Source organism: Aspergillus pseudonomiae, assembly GCF_009193645.1.
Source record: "Aspergillus pseudonomiae strain CBS 119388 unplaced genomic scaffold BDV37scaffold_105, whole genome shotgun sequence".
NCBI lineage: Eukaryota > Fungi > Ascomycota > Eurotiomycetes > Eurotiales > Aspergillaceae > Aspergillus > Aspergillus pseudonomiae.
The window spans coordinates 4379-19655 of record NW_022476097.1 but is presented as its reverse complement, the minus strand read 5'-3'; the positions used below and the strand labels follow the sequence as shown (position 1 = coordinate 19655).

Below are 15277 nucleotides of genomic sequence, written 5' to 3'. Positions count from 1 at the left end.
ATGATAAACAAGCCTAAGTGGTTGCTGAGTACTTAAATAGGCTTGCTTTACTGCACATAGGAATCCCTGCTCCTAGAATTTCGTCATTGATCCCTAGGCTAAATTACGGATTTCATACTTGGTCGGATATACTCCGACTAGAGGCTTGGAATGTTTCTACTTGGCTCGCCTTGGGAGATTTCCACTCTGAAACGAGGGGTAGGGCTATTCGTCGTCTTTCCTGCATATTCCGACTACACGAGAAATACCCCTAAGGGATCAGTGCATCCCGATCAAAGCACTCACGACTCAGAGGCACGAATGATTAAAAAGAGCTCCCAGGATGATATGCATGATAGACTGTAATTGCCATGACTATTTGTCGAAGTAGACTATCGAAAGATGGAAAAGCTTCTCCGCAAAATCTGACCACCCTGCGGCAGTTGCCAGAGACCCTTAGGAACTGCCACTTCTGCGGGTATTTTCAGAATAGTGGGAGGTTGTCCAATTACCTAAAGAAGATCGTCCCGAAGTTCTCTCAACTTTGTGCTAAATTTAAAAAAGCGCGGGCCAGCAAGCGATATTTACAGTTAAGCAGCGGAAAGCTGTGAGCGGCCGACTCTGTACCCCAGTTTGTACCCTAGCCTAAACTATAGGGGTGACGGAACTATGAAAAGTCAATCAGTTCAATAGACTAATAGAAACAGACCTAAATGGAAAGATCGTCCATTGCATTGCGATCATGCGTTATGCATTCTCGCCTTTAGCCTGAATTTCCAGGTGACAATACTAGTCTCAGAATTAACGGCTAAATATCTGTGCTGCTGAAGAATTAGGGCTTCAACAATGTTGAAGCTTGTCCACACGGATATTTTTCAAATTCGACTAGCAAGAGAATCTGGGGTGCCCGCACATAGGCCGGCCACAATATAAATACTACGGCCAAGACTTGGATAAGATGGCTGAAGTTTAGAAAGAAAGAGCCCAAATGAGATAGCTGCAGCCCTCTAGTAGCTTTCTCATTGATATAGCCGGTTCGGAAAGATGCTCACCAAGCTTTTGCTCCTCGGCCTGGCCGGCCTCAGTTGTGTCGAATCGTTCAAGCCTCCCCTGAACCCACCACCACGGCCGTGGTCCACTTTTGCAGAGAATATCATCCACCAGCCTGACTCCCACCACACTATTCTCTATCCACGACAGGTTGAACTGTCCGATGGAAGTCTCCTCGCAACAGCCTCGTATGGGGGCGATAAAACTCCATACTTCCCCATATTCCGAAGTGCAGACGGTGGCGACAACTGGTCCTGGGTCTCCAACCTGACGGACCAGGTGAATGGATTGGGAATGTCTGCTCAGCCCGCGCTGGCAGAGCTGCCATTTGCTGTTGGCGATTTCCCGGCGGGCACGGTTTTGGCCAGTGGAAACAGCTGGGGAAGTCAGAGTACGAACATCGATGTCTATGCCAGTAAAGACAAGGGTAATACATGGAAGTTCGTGAGCAATGTGGCAAGAGGCAGTGGGCCGAATACTACCAATGGAAATCCATGCATTTGGGAGCCATTCATCGAGTGAGTTGTACTCTGCCCATGTCTACTTCTTTTTTACACTCGCTCAACGGTAGAATTCTAGATTTTTCAATCATACCATCGGCGTGTTCTACTCCGATCAGCGTGACCCACTCTATGGACAGAAGCTTGCTCACCAGGAATCGACGGACTTGAAATCCTGGGGACCCGTGGTAGACGATGTGGCCTATCTCAACTATACCGCTCGTCCTGGAATGACTACCATTTCCTACATTCCCCCTCTGAAACAGTGGATTCTGGTGCACGAGTTCCCAGGAGGAGAGAGCTGGTCTGGGGCAGGCTATCCGGTCTACTATCGAATGTCCGAGAGTCCATTTGATTTCCGCTTTGCCTATGGTGTCCCCATCATGGTTAATGGGGTTCAGCCAAACGCATCTCCTTATGTGGTCTGGTCCTCCGCCGGCGGTGATAATGGAACCATCATCGTTAGCGACGCGGATCACAGCAGTGTCTTCACCAATCAAGCTGGCGGCCAGCCTGATCAGTGGGAAATGCATGGCACACCTCAAGCGCCCGCATACAGCCGAAGTTTACATGTCTTTGACAAGTATCCTGATCACTTGATGATACTGGGTGCAGGCGTGTTTGAAGCAACGGAGAATCTGCCTCTTTGGCTCAGCGTTGTGAGCGTAACGGATACCTTGAAGAAGCCGGCTGAGAAGTAGAGAAGCTTTGCAGGTCAGCAGAGTCAAGCTGGCTGACAATGGTTGGGGGAGAAGCCCGAGAACCACAAATATCTGTAATGTATCTTCATTTCGAAGAAGAGATGGCTTGTCGAGAAAATGAGAAGTAAATATTGAGAAATATCTAGTCACATAGTACATTCCAGTGCCATCACGTAGACGACGCATATTTAACCTAGCTAAATACCACTCTAATTATATTAAAAAGTATAAACATTTTTTAATTATAATTAAAAAATATAAAAAATATTTAATTATTATATAATTTATATAATACTATTATTTTATTTATTAAAATATTTTAAATATTATAACTACTTATAATAAAAATAAAACACTATTAAAAAATATAATAAAATCATATTAATATTTTATTTCTTTATTAAATAAAATTAAAAATTTTTATTAATTATAAAAATATAAAATTCTATAATAACTATATAATAAAATAGTAATTATATTTATATATAGTTTAATTATATATTTTCTATATATAACTATTTAAAATTAAAATTAATTAAAATATTATTTTAACTATAGAAAATAATAGTTTTAATAAATTTTTTAATTAAAAATATATCCTTTTTTATATAAAATTAATAAATAAAATCTTTTTATATTATTAATAATATATTTTTATTGTCACAGAATTCGTAACGATTATGCGAGGTGACTGTATAGTATACCCTGCCCCAGGTGCATGGATATCTCGGAGGCTGAACGGCACCTTCGGTGTCTATGATAGTTATCTTTTCAATAATGAATAGTGGTCCCTCTCTGAGGATTTAGTACTCTATACAAGGAATTGTAAAGATTCCTAGCTATAAATGAACTACGAAAGTAATAAAGGAAAAATCAAAAATCAGTCTCTGTCCATAGACTATTTACTATTGTTTTGCCTACGTATCTTTACCTAGTCGACAGGTCTTCTACCCTGATTAGTAGATAATCTTAACATTTATAATTAGTTAAAATAATAAGATTAATACTAAGTTAACTATAGTTAACCTAGCTTACTATTTATTATATTTAATAAAAATTAATAATTTTAATATTAAATATAGTTAATTTATATTAACTATTCAATTTTTAACTTAACTATAATTAAATATAGAAATTCTATTAACTTAATTATAACCTAGTGATTAGGTATAACTGACCCCATTAACCTAACCTAACCTAGCCAAATGCCACTCTAGCAGTAAAGAAATATATAATATTATATTTTAAAAGTAGAATACCAATTATTTATATATATATATAGATGAAGAAAATACTTTATATAGATCTAGTAATAAAATCTATTTTATAGATAATTTTTCTTTACTAGTAATTAATTTAATTAAAATAGATATTTTACAAGATTTCTTTCTAATATTATATAAGGTATATTAAAAATACACGCAATTTTATAAATATTATTAATATTATTATTTTAATAGCTGATGTAATAAATAAAATCCTTTCCTTTTATTCTATTTCATTTTTTAATAATTTAGGTATTTTTAATGATATAGCTGGTAGTTGAATAACTTTAAAAAAATAGACGCGTAGAAATGACGCGTGGTGGCCCGCCCGATTGTCTGGCCCGCTCGTTTATCGGTTACGTTAGTACGTTAGTATTGGTAAAGCTGGTAATATTTTATATAATCCGGAACATCGATCTAGTCCACTGTATGGACCCTAAAGAGCCGCTACAAGCGCCAAGACGCCCACGACAACGTCTATACATTCCCCCCTCTTCACCCTCCGTCCCCCGCCGGCGTTCCTTTCGGACTCTTCTTCCACACCCACGTACATCGACAGATAGAGTCTTGAAAGAAATGAGTACCATACAAAATATCTCGGTAAGTTGCCTCTGCTGGAGTTGATGCCTGACTCGATCCACCCCTCACTTCAAACCATAAATAGTGCGGTCGCTGCCAATCCAAGAAGGTAACCCGATCTAGTCTTGGCAATTCCAGCTGGACAGATTAACTAAAATAACAACCGGCTAGGTTCGCTGCAATCGAGTCGCTCCACGATGTGGCAATTGTGAAGCGGCGGGAGCTGAGTGCGTCTACTTGCCTCGGAAACCCCGATCTAAGAAACAAGCGTATTTGTCTACCTAAAAGGCGGCTCGACTCCACCAGGAAACTGACAAGATATCGCAGAAACGAACCACTCGATAAACGTCTGCTTTTGGAGATTATGGACCGTCTTAAACGTCTTGAAGAACAAGTCGGTCTGGAAAACACTCCAGAGACTGAAGATAATGGTGACGATTCCATGTCAATTTCTTCTGTCGGTTCAGAGGCCGCTCGGGCAATATCCATAGACAAAGACCCGGCTCAAGTCGTTCCATCCGTGATTCGAGATATTGTCAGCCGGATCAAGGATGAAGGCAGTCGATCTATGCTTCTCTCCAACGTCTTTTGTCACCTCCGACAAATTGACTCATGCTATTTCGAAAACAATCGATGTATTAAAGCAATGACCTCTGCTATATCGGAGATTGAATCTACACAGAGTACGCAGAGCACCGAGCCGCTTGGGGACCCGGTTATCCCAAAAGACCTAGCAAAGAAAATCATAGAAAGCAAGTGACTGCACCCCCTTATAGCTGTTGATGATCTAATATCCTTTCCAGACCACTACAGCTCTTACCAATTTCCAGGCTTCGAATTTCCTCTCGATAAATCTTTCTTATCTTCAATCCCAGACTTAATCGAAATCCCTCACGTCCAACTAGATTGTAAATCTCAGATCATCTACTACTCTGTTCTCCTTCGGGGCATTCTTCTGGAGACCGAACCCCATCCCAGAAGGGGCAGCATTATGCGAAATCTATATCTAAAGTGCGTTGCATTAAGTGACGAATGGATGAAGAATATCCAAGATAGCCCTGTCGACTTCTTGGCCGCATCCCTCATGGCAAGCGCATCACATATATTAGATCTCCAACCAACAAAACTAACAAACCAATAGACGTCAACAGCCCTCGAAGGCTATAACACAGATCTAGCGTGGAAGGCGTTCACCCACACGTGCAGGATATCGAAGACCCTAGGCTATTTCTCCGTCGACGAAACACCAAGTGATGGGGACAACCAACTCTCCACACCAGCTGGCACACCACTGCACGAAGCTGAAGTCGAGCGGAATCGCAAACGCTTCGTCTTCTGGCACATCCTTCGAACAGACTGTCTTTTCCGAAAGTCATTCGGCAAGCCAACTCTCATCCCCACAGGATCGTGGAAAGTCCATTTGCCCGATCCAACAATCAATGGCGTGGACGATGAATCCTCACGCTTTATACAAATTCATTTCTTGATTTCAATGCGCCTTGGTCTTATTGTTAGGAAATATCTCGATTGGATTGATAGTGGTCCGGATCCGGACCCGATTTCGCATGATTCTATTATTCATACTTATATCGATGAGGTGCAGTCTATATTGTCGGATTGGGATACGGTGCGTTATACCCTACTCTAGCAGTATGACAGCAAATGAAATGCTGTGCTAATAGGAACAAAAGGCGGGCCTTCTTCGAACAATATCAAATCATATCGATTCCTGGCTCTGCATCGATGTGCTGGTCGGTAGCTATGAGATACTTATTGTGCTGCATCTGTCGAAGAAATGTCACCATGGTCATCTCTTACCACATCAAGCCGTTAATCTGGCTAGGAAGTCACTGAAGATCTTCCAATCGCTCCTGGGATCCACATCGCATGCGTTCTGGGGAATCAGGTATAGAAAGCCTCACATACCCATTCACGTCCTTGTTGTGCATATTATTAACCACATGTATAGTCCTATCACGATGTACCAATTCCTCCCCTTTTTTATCCTTTGCTTAGACATCATAGAGAATCCAGACCATGAAAACCTCGATGAGGATCTCGTGTCTGTGACTTGGGTATGCGATTATGTCGAAATGGCCGCCGAGGGACGGGTTGAGCTGAAGCCGGTCATGATTCTCATTAAAGCGATGGTCACTACGTGTCAACAGATAAAAGGGAAGATACTTGGCCCGCGGGTGCTAAGTAATAATCCCAGGGCGCGACCAAGGAGCTCGGAAAAAGTACCGGATGAAATTCAAGCTGGATATACCAATGACTACGCCTCGTTCAGCACTCGACAACAAGATCTTCAACGATGACTGGGCGCTAAAACAAGGCTGGAGACGCCATAAAGGCAAAGACTTCGTCGGGAACGAGTCCTGGATTTTTACAAGCTTGGAGAACCCGGACCTCTTTTTTGACGAGATGCAACTATTAGTCTATCGAAGATTTTCACATGATCCAGTATTCGAAAATGGCGGAGTACGCTGGCGGTACAGACAAGACCCTCCGCTTTATTATATTACGAGCAAATCTTGTTTGGAAAGAATAGCACCTATGTGTATACCACCTACTGTTGCAGGGCATATAGTTGACTCTATTGCGGAATACATAGAGCTCTATTCAAGAATATACCATTGCTTGAACAAAATTTCAAAACTGACTGTTTTGTGCAATTACTCCTTGGATCTAGCGTGTTTAGATGTCTTAGCATTCCACACCCCATGGTTACTTGCCTTTTGACAAATCAGCCACCTCTTCAATCACGAGAATAACAATAAAAAACATAAAATAAAAGAGCAAGTGATTCCAGCCCCTTTATATGTTATGCTGGGGTACAAAGAGACAGACATCAACCAACGTGGTAGCATTTGACGAAACAACTAAGCATGGGGAAGGAAAGAAGGGGAAAGTGAGAGAACTATAGGCGATCTAAACACATGAGGGATACCTGCGGAATCAGGCATCAAACCAGTTAACAAGCATCGCCACATGTGAATCATCACACAATACATCCCATTCTAAATGGATAGGTAGTTCGCGCAGCGGGTAATGCCAAGCTGCTCAACCAAGAATTCGTTGACAAACTGACACTTAGGATCCTGGCGCTGTTGGATTGCCAAGAACTCAGGCAGCTTCGGGAATTTCTCCAGAGCGTAAGTTGCGTTAGGAGGGTTCATTTTGTTCCAGTGGGGCCGAACGTTATATTTTTCACCAAATTCAGCCATGAATTCGTATCCCAACTCCTGGTTCTGCCAAAGAGTTGTAAAGTTGTTATAGGTTTGGATCCAGTCAATTTCGATGATAGCAAAAACCCCGCTGAGATCCGAGCTAAGGTTGTAGGTATTGACCGGAGACATGTATGCATCATCACCCTTGAGAGAACGGTGCTGGATTACCATCATGTTGTTATAGGGAGCCTTCATACGGGGAGTTTGGGACTGCTGATAACTAATATAGTCGGCGGCAGCTTCGGCGTAATACTCGATGGGAAGGAAGTGCTCGATCTCAGCATAGAACTCTCGGTCACAGACGCCTTGGGGAGGGCACGACGCGGCGTCAATGACTTCGTCGTAGCAGATGTACTCCTTCTTGCAGTCACCACAACCGTTAGCACAATAGTTGAGAGTGCAGTTGCGAGCTCCAGTGTAGTTCGTCGGCTCCCAGTAGGAGTAGAAGTAAGTTGGCTCAAGGTCCCAGTTCTGAGAGGCCTCATTCCAGTCGAAGTGAGGACCCCAGACAGTTACACGGTCGTGGTCCTTGTACAGCTGGGCAAGTTGCTTGCCCATCAGCGTGTAGTCAGAGGTGGCATTCACGACCTTAGTGGTCTTCTTCAGGAGGAGCGTAGGCTGGACCTTAATAGTCATCTCCGTGATGAGACCAAGGGCACCAAGGCTGATACGGAATGCCTTCAGTTCTTCGGGGTTATTCGTCTCGCTGATAACACGGAGGTTCCCCTGCGCATCCAACACACGCAGTCCAATAATCTGACTGGCAATATTGCCGATGACGGACCCAGAGCCATGGGTACCGGTGGAGGCGGCACCCACGAAATTCTGAACACGCTCAACACCGAGGTTACCGAAAGACAAATTGTTAGCCTTAAGCTCTTCAGTGAGGTCATAAACATCCCAACCAGCACCAAAGGTGACGGTCATATTCTTCTTATCGATGTTGAGCCCCTTCAAATTGGTCATAGACACGATGTAAGAGGGCTTCTCAGTGAGAGAATTGTCGACACAGGTAGTGAGGTTACCGAATCCATGACCATTTCCAACAACTTTGATGTGGGATCCCTTGGGATACTGCTGCTTAAGGAAGTTGGCAACCGCAGCCTCATTGTGCGGGGCAATGTATGCGTCAGACTCGCAAGTAACCTCAAATTGCCAGTTAAACCAGCGATAGGAGGAGCCGAAAGCTGCGTGCAGCAGCACCAACAAGAGAGCCAGCTTCGTGCTAACCATTTTGGAAACTATGCAAGATGCGAAGTCAGCCCATTATTTGACGCAAAAAACTGGATGAAAAAACGTCAGGGGTTTTTCGATAGAAATACCTGCGCCTTGGGAATATCTAACAAGATGAATCTTTACTAGAGTAAACTTTGAAGGAGCAGTGTTCTTACTGAAAAATCGAGACCGGAAGGAGAGCGAAGAGCAAAGTCCAAGCTATATATACTCAAACTTTCTCATGGCTCAGACATCTCAGGAACGACAGTATCAACCCGCCTATCTTGATGTCGATATTCGTCTCGTGGGTGTCCAATGCCCAATTGCGCTTAACGCTCGTAGAATTTGGCAAGCCGCATATGATTTCTACCAATATCCGGGGCACACCAAGCGAATATGTTGACCGATTGATAATTTGGGCTGATCCAGCCGTATCACTGATTGCTTATCCAGAATATAAATGGCATATTCTGTGAGCAATAGCCTTCCGTCGGTGTGACGTGTCGTCCATCATGAAGATCTCAATTAATAAAGTCTTGACTTCACTTGGCAAATACGAGTTGGTCCACATGAATGCACTTCGTGGTGAGATTGGAGCCTATCACCTTCCACATCTGGAAATATGTTAAACGCCGTTCATGGCCCACTAGACATTTTGCACATCCCTTTCAGTTCTCACGTTAAGCCGACGGTCCTCCGTCACGCCACGAATCGGGTTGGCGGTTTACCAGAATCTCACCGGGGTTTAAATCATCTTACTACCAATGCTCCAGCCACTCAATCCTTTGAGCTGACGTACCTTGGGTGCATCAATTGAATAGACCTCGATGGGGGAGTTGGGTTGAAAAGGAATAATAGTAGTAGCAGATCCTTGGCGAGTTACCACTTCGGGAATCTTTCGGGTGCACAAACACAAACTTGAGATGTGGGCTTATGTTAAAGGTGAGATTATGACGGTACCGGATGAGCTATGCAGATAAGAGTTATTTTACTCAACTTCGGTTTGCCGAATTGCGCTTAATGCTCGTATAATTCGGCATGCCGCGTGTGGTTTCTACCATCTCCGAGGCACACCGAGCGAATATGTCAACCAATTGATAATTTGGACTGATCCAATCATGTCACTGATTTCTTATCTGGAATACTAACAATACTAACCGAACATGACCATGTGGCGAAGCCAAGATTTAGAAAGCGCTTTGACCTGAACCTTCATCAAAAAATATTCGAGCGGTAGTGTAAGCGTGAACCAGCCATTAATCCACATGGGCGCTTGACCCACTTTGACCAACTACGGCCCGAAGTTTAGCAATCCTTCCCGCCTGTCTAGGAATTTATACTTCAAGCCCGTGCTTTAATGAAATTAGCAAATGGTAGGAGCGGACCAATTAATTCTTCAGCAAAAGGCGCTAGGGGTCTGAATATAGTTTTCCCGCCATGAAATCAATTGACCTTAGAACCCTGTCACTCGCTATTTTCCAAAACGAAAGTCCCGGTGAGGGAAGTAGTAACTTCTTTGCTTCCGGGCTGGGCGTCAAGGCGCAGGGGACTTTGTCGACCAGTCAGGTCAAGTTTACATATGTTGTTGGTACATACATTGAAAGTATCTCTGGTCATTACGCTCATCATTCTTGATCAGCCCACAACTTCATTATCCGTGGCGAATCAAGCTGCCGACCACATCCTTCAAGCTCAGCCTGAATCCCGGAATTTCGTACACCGTTGCCAATGTCCCACATGTGTTTGATCTGCTAGGAAGGATATCTCTATCACAAATCAAATGGCGTGACAATATCCCAGAGACTTATTGGCTCAACGCTATGTGATAGACTTCTGATAGAAGTTTTATGGTTATGTAGGCAGAAACCTAGGTATTCCTAGTATATCAGTCGTTGAAAAGAGTATATATACTGCAGGTAGCTGATGATCGTCGAGAAGAATTTCTTAAGCACAGTAACCACTGTTTTTATTTTCCTTCCATTCCAGCTCTCATTTGATCACTTGTTGAGATTGTCCTTCAAGATGAAGCCTGTCATCCTCGCCTCCACCATCGCCTCCGTAGCCGCGGCCCAGGCCTACACTACCGCCGAGCAGGTTAATGTCCAGGCCAACCTGATCTTCGACCCTAAGACGGTTACTGAAAAGACCGTTGACTATATTATCGCTGGAGGTGGTCTAACTGGTCTTACTGTTGCGGCCAAGCTGACTGAAAACCCTAACATCAACGTTCTCGTTATTGAGAAGGGATTCTACGAGTCAAACGATGGGCCAATCATCGAGAACCCCAACAACTACGGCCTAATCTTCGGCAGCTTCGTTGACCATAGCTACCTCACTGTTCCCCAGGACATAAACAACCGCACCCTAGACATCAAGGCTGGTAAGGGCCTCGGTGGTTCTACCTTGGTCAACGGTGACTCCTGGACCCGTCCGGATAAGGTCCAGATTGATTCCTGGGAGACCGTCTTTGGTAATACTGGTTGGAACTGGGACAACCTGAATGACTATATGAAGAAGGCCGAGCTCGCCCGCTACCCTACTCAAGCCGAGATTGCCGCCGGTCACTACTTCAACGCTTCCTGCCACGGCTTCAACGGAACCGTCCACAGCGGGCCCCGTAATGACGGCCGGCCCTATTCTGTCCTCATGAAGGCCCTCATGAATACCACTGCAGCTATAGGCGTTCCTACTCAGAAGGATTTCCTCTGTGGTCACCCACGCGGTGTCTCCATGATCTACAACAACTTATTGCCCGACCAGACCCGTGCCGATGCTGCCCGCGAGTGGCTTCTTCCTAATTATAAGCGCCCTAACTTGCAAGTCCTTACCGGCCAGATCGTCGGAAAGGTTCTTTTCAACCAGACCTCAGCCGGTCCAAAGGCCGTTGGTGTTAACTTCGGTACAAACAAGGCCGTTAACTTCAACGTCTATGCTAAGCATGAGGTCCTCTTAGCCGCTGGCTCTCTTGTCTCCCCGTTGATCCTCGAACACTCTGGTATTGGTATGAAGTCCGTCCTTGACCAGTTCAACATTACCCAGCTTATTGAGCTCCCCGTTGGTCTCAACATGCAAGACCAGACCACCACAACCGTCCGCGCCCGCGCTAAGCCCGTAGCTGCCGGTCAAGGTCAGGCTGTATACTTCGCCAATTTCACTGAGGTCTTCGGCGACTACACCCCTATGGCTATTGGGTTGCTGAACAACAACCTCGACCAGTGGGCCAACGAGACCGTTACCCGTGGTGGTTTCCATAATGCCACTGCTCTAAAGATTCAGTACGAGAACTACCGTAACTGGCTTCTCAATGAGGACGTTGCCTACGCCGAGCTCTTTATGGATACCAACGGCAAGATTAATTTCGACTTGTGGGATCTCATCCCGTTCACCCGCGGCTCCACTCACATTACCTACGCCGATCCCTACCTCCAGTCATTCAGCAACAACCCCCAGTTCTTGCTGAACGAGCTTGACCTTCTTGGTCAGGCCGCTGCCTCAATGCTTGCACGTAAGCTCCAGAATAGCGGCGAGATGTCGAACTATTTTGATGGAGAGGACATCCCCGGTGCTGACCTCTTGTCCTACAACGCTACCCTCGACGACTGGGTTGGCTATGTCAAGCAGAACTTCCGTGCCAACTGGCACGCTGTCTCCACATGTTCCATGATGTCTAAGGAGCTTGGCGGTGTTGTTGATCCTACCGCAAAGGTCTACGGCACCCTGGGCCTTCGTGTTATCGATGGGTCTGTTTCGCCCACCCAGGTGTCTTCCCATGTCATGACTATCTTTTACGGTATGGCCTTGAAGATTGCAGATGCAATCCTGGCTGACTACTACAAGTCCTAAGAGGTGTCTTTAACATTGGTGGTATACCAGCCTGGACTTCAACGGTCTATACTGAACATGTATGTAATTCTTGTGTTACTGGTGTATACCAGCCCCGGCTTTCGATAATCGCCTCAACCAGATGCGGCATAGTCTCCGATAAAGAAACTAGATGCCTTAATTCTATACCCTAGTACCTGGGATACGTACATACACCTCGCATCCGGGCACGCTAGTTAGTCCAATTTTTATATTTCCGTGTACACCCACTGCTAAGAGTACGTAGTAATCTATCTATAACTTATATTATCTATCTCTTTAAGTTTCTCTATCTTATAGTATTATTCTATTAGCTAGTTAATAATCTTTTAATTAATATAGTCCAGTACATACGACCATAGGGTGTGGAGAACAGGGCTTCCCGTCCGCTCAGCCGTACTTAAGCCACACGCCGGAAGGTTAGTAGTTGGGTGGGTGACCACCAGCGAATCCCTTCTGTTGTATGTTTTTCTTTTTTTTCTGCAATGTACATATATATATAGCTGGTATTGATAAATGTCTAAGCCGCGCAGTAGAGTTATGCATCTGCCTTGCTAATTAACGCCCTTTCTAGACCAAATAGTTGACTTTCAGATTCATCCGGCTTAGTCACGTTACTGTTTTATATCAGTAGTGTTGAGACCTTCCCTTCACGTTGCAGCTGTAGAGGCTTTATTTCATGTTGGCAAGGGATTGTCGCCGGCGGTCCCAACTGGCCCGGCGTATAGGATGACCTAGAGAGATGTTGTTTAGGTCTTGATCGATCAGATAATAATCGTCAATCAGGTAATTATGATCATGATCCTAAAATCAGCCTACTAAATATGATGCCTTCTAGACTAACTTGGTCAATGGTTATATAAGTACAGTATCCCTAGTCCAACCCTGGCCATCAGATTTATATTTTTGAAAGTGAACTACAATAAATGGACATCAGAGTAATGTCCGCTTCTATCTTAGCCCTAGAATGACGTGATTTCGTTGAACTAGATACTTAACAAAACTTCAGACACAAGAAGTAGCTTCTCTATAACCGACTCTCCAGGAAAGCCTCTCAATTCTCCCATTCCGACCCCCAGGAGAAATTGTTTAGGGCGCAGCTTTTGAAAGTGACGTGACAGAAATTGAGTAATAGCATCTGGCTCATTATTTCCTGTGAATCCTGAGATAGACTCTGTGAAGGGACAAGCGGCGAGGTTGGATGTGGACTCTGCAGGTTCGCTGAAAAGCACGGCAATTCTCTTGTCCTGTGGGAACCAGGAAGATCGTAGCATTGCTTCAAATTTGGATTTGCAAGGGACCAATGAAGTCTCTAGAGACTCGTTTTGAAAGACTTCGTGGTAGCCGGCAGGATTGACGAGCAAAAAAATGGTTGTTATGTCATTAAAATTGTAAGCGCCATTTGATCCAAAGCGTAGCGTCACATCTAGAAGATGTACGTCCAGTAGTATAGCCTCTGGCTTTCCCTCTTTCCATGCGTCGCGGCGTCTTTTGTACGTGACATGTAATTCAATTACTACTGATGTCATGTCTCGCACGACTTGAACGTCTCGGCTTGTAGGGTTGTAATCTGGAGACGCAATGCGGTCTATATCGTCGAACAGACTATATTAGTCAGTATACCTAGACCAAGGAGGTGAGATGATAGCATGCTTACGATAGTGCGGAGTCTGAGATACCGAACTCTCGAGGAGACTGGCGGATTCTCTCCATGCATGGGTCATGTGTTAAGGAGCGTATTGCCTCTCCTACGCTCACATCTAGACGGTTGGTCGGACCTAGATCATCGATATAGTCTAGTAAAAGGTCGCAATCTACCGCGCTACTATCACAATGCAATTTGATACCAACATGTTTCAGGGAAGCAATAATAGATTGTGCGCTCTGGATCACGAACCTGTATACCGCAGTTCGTTGAAGTTCGAGGCTAACGTTGATGGTTTGGTTGCTCCCTGAGCCGAGTATCTCTTGAAGAATAGTGTCCGTGTCACTGTAGTCACCACCGAATAGTAAGAATGCCTGCCGGGATAGCTGCCATTCATCGTCACGGCTAGTTTCGCGCGGCCGCTCCACCGCTGGGGCGTCGTTGTTTTGTGGATATCTCAGAACCCTCCTTGTGAGCCCACGGAAGAAACGTTCGTATACGTTGGAGGTAAAAACCTCACGGTCAAAAAAGAAACTAAAGGACAACTTTGATAAATGATCAGTTATCTCTGTCGCGATTGAATCTGTGTCACGGTGAACTATTAACGAAGCCGAATCAAGATTCATTTGGCGAAGGACCTTTCGGCTACTTGACCGGACAAGCAAGGCCTTTTGCTCAGCCCCAGTTTGGCTTGAAATCTCAATATCAATATAAGGCTTTTTTTCTGAGGGTGTATCGAGGAAGGTACGAACCAGTTGCACGCAGTCAGAAGCAAGTTTAGAGCGTTCGTTTGGTGCTCCAGCAGCTTCTGGATATGATCAGTGCTCTTCCTGCCAAATACCAGTTTTATTTTGTTTCGGAAGCTCAGAGCCTCGTTTTGCTTCTGCTGTAGACTGTCCACCAGACCTTTCAGTTTCTTGAGTAGGACTTTACAGCAATTGATGGAATCGTCCAAATCCATCACTAGCTGATGATGCGCATCCCCGGTATCAGTACCCATCCATTCCTCTATCTTTGTCAACGCAAGACGCAAGGCGGATAATTGACTTGTTAGACTCAGGAAGGTAAGGTCTGCATCGTTCCAATCACTTTGTAAGTCGCGAATGGCAACTATCGTCTGGCTCACGATCTGAATAATGTTCGCCAGCGCACCGGCTGTTCCAATGATCGACACAGGGTCCGCCATTTTCGCGAGAAAGGATTGCCGTGAAGCAATCTGTATGACTGCGCGCTAGGTCAGGATACTTGGGGG

General features: G+C 44.7%; 5 protein-coding genes across 5 annotated transcripts; 3 read left to right on the top strand and 2 right to left on the bottom strand.

Annotated features, from left to right (window-relative positions):
- Positions 1 to 1023: 1023 nt before the first annotated feature.
- On the top strand, positions 1024 to 2230 carry BDV37DRAFT_275593 (Sialidase; the record flags this gene model as incomplete). The annotated part of the gene is made up of 2 exons (XM_032085420.1): positions 1024 to 1547; positions 1609 to 2230. 2 exons carry the CDS (start codon positions 1024 to 1026, stop codon positions 2228 to 2230), a joined length of 1146 nt encoding a protein of 381 aa, XP_031936354.1.
- Positions 2231 to 4438: 2208 nt separating this feature from the next.
- Positions 4439 to 6392, top strand: BDV37DRAFT_287941 (fungal specific transcription factor domain-containing protein; the record flags this gene model as incomplete). The annotated part of the gene is made up of 4 exons (XM_032088185.1): positions 4439 to 4789; positions 5216 to 5701; positions 5766 to 5980; positions 6044 to 6392. 4 exons carry the CDS (start codon positions 4439 to 4441, stop codon positions 6390 to 6392), a joined length of 1401 nt encoding a protein of 466 aa, XP_031936353.1.
- Positions 6393 to 7094: 702 nt separating this feature from the next.
- BDV37DRAFT_290497 (uncharacterized protein) lies at positions 7095 to 8537 on the bottom strand (the record flags this gene model as incomplete). The annotated part of the gene is made up of 2 exons (XM_032088730.1): positions 7095 to 7775; positions 7821 to 8537. The coding sequence occupies 2 exons, from the start codon at positions 8535 to 8537 to the stop codon at positions 7095 to 7097; spliced, it is 1398 nt and encodes a 465-aa protein (XP_031936352.1).
- Positions 8538 to 10541: 2004 nt separating this feature from the next.
- Positions 10542 to 12362, top strand: BDV37DRAFT_275590 (GMC family oxidoreductase; the record flags this gene model as incomplete). The annotated part of the gene is made up of 2 exons (XM_032085419.1): positions 10542 to 11520; positions 11647 to 12362. 2 exons carry the CDS (start codon positions 10542 to 10544, stop codon positions 12360 to 12362), a joined length of 1695 nt encoding a protein of 564 aa, XP_031936351.1.
- Positions 12363 to 13366: 1004 nt separating this feature from the next.
- On the bottom strand, positions 13367 to 15211 carry BDV37DRAFT_287938 (G-protein alpha subunit-domain-containing protein; the record flags this gene model as incomplete). Its single annotated transcript, XM_032088184.1, has 3 exons — positions 13367 to 13985; positions 14038 to 14715; positions 14778 to 15211. 3 exons carry the CDS (start codon positions 15209 to 15211, stop codon positions 13367 to 13369), a joined length of 1731 nt encoding a protein of 576 aa, XP_031936350.1.
- Between the last annotated feature and the right edge of the window lie 66 nt (positions 15212 to 15277).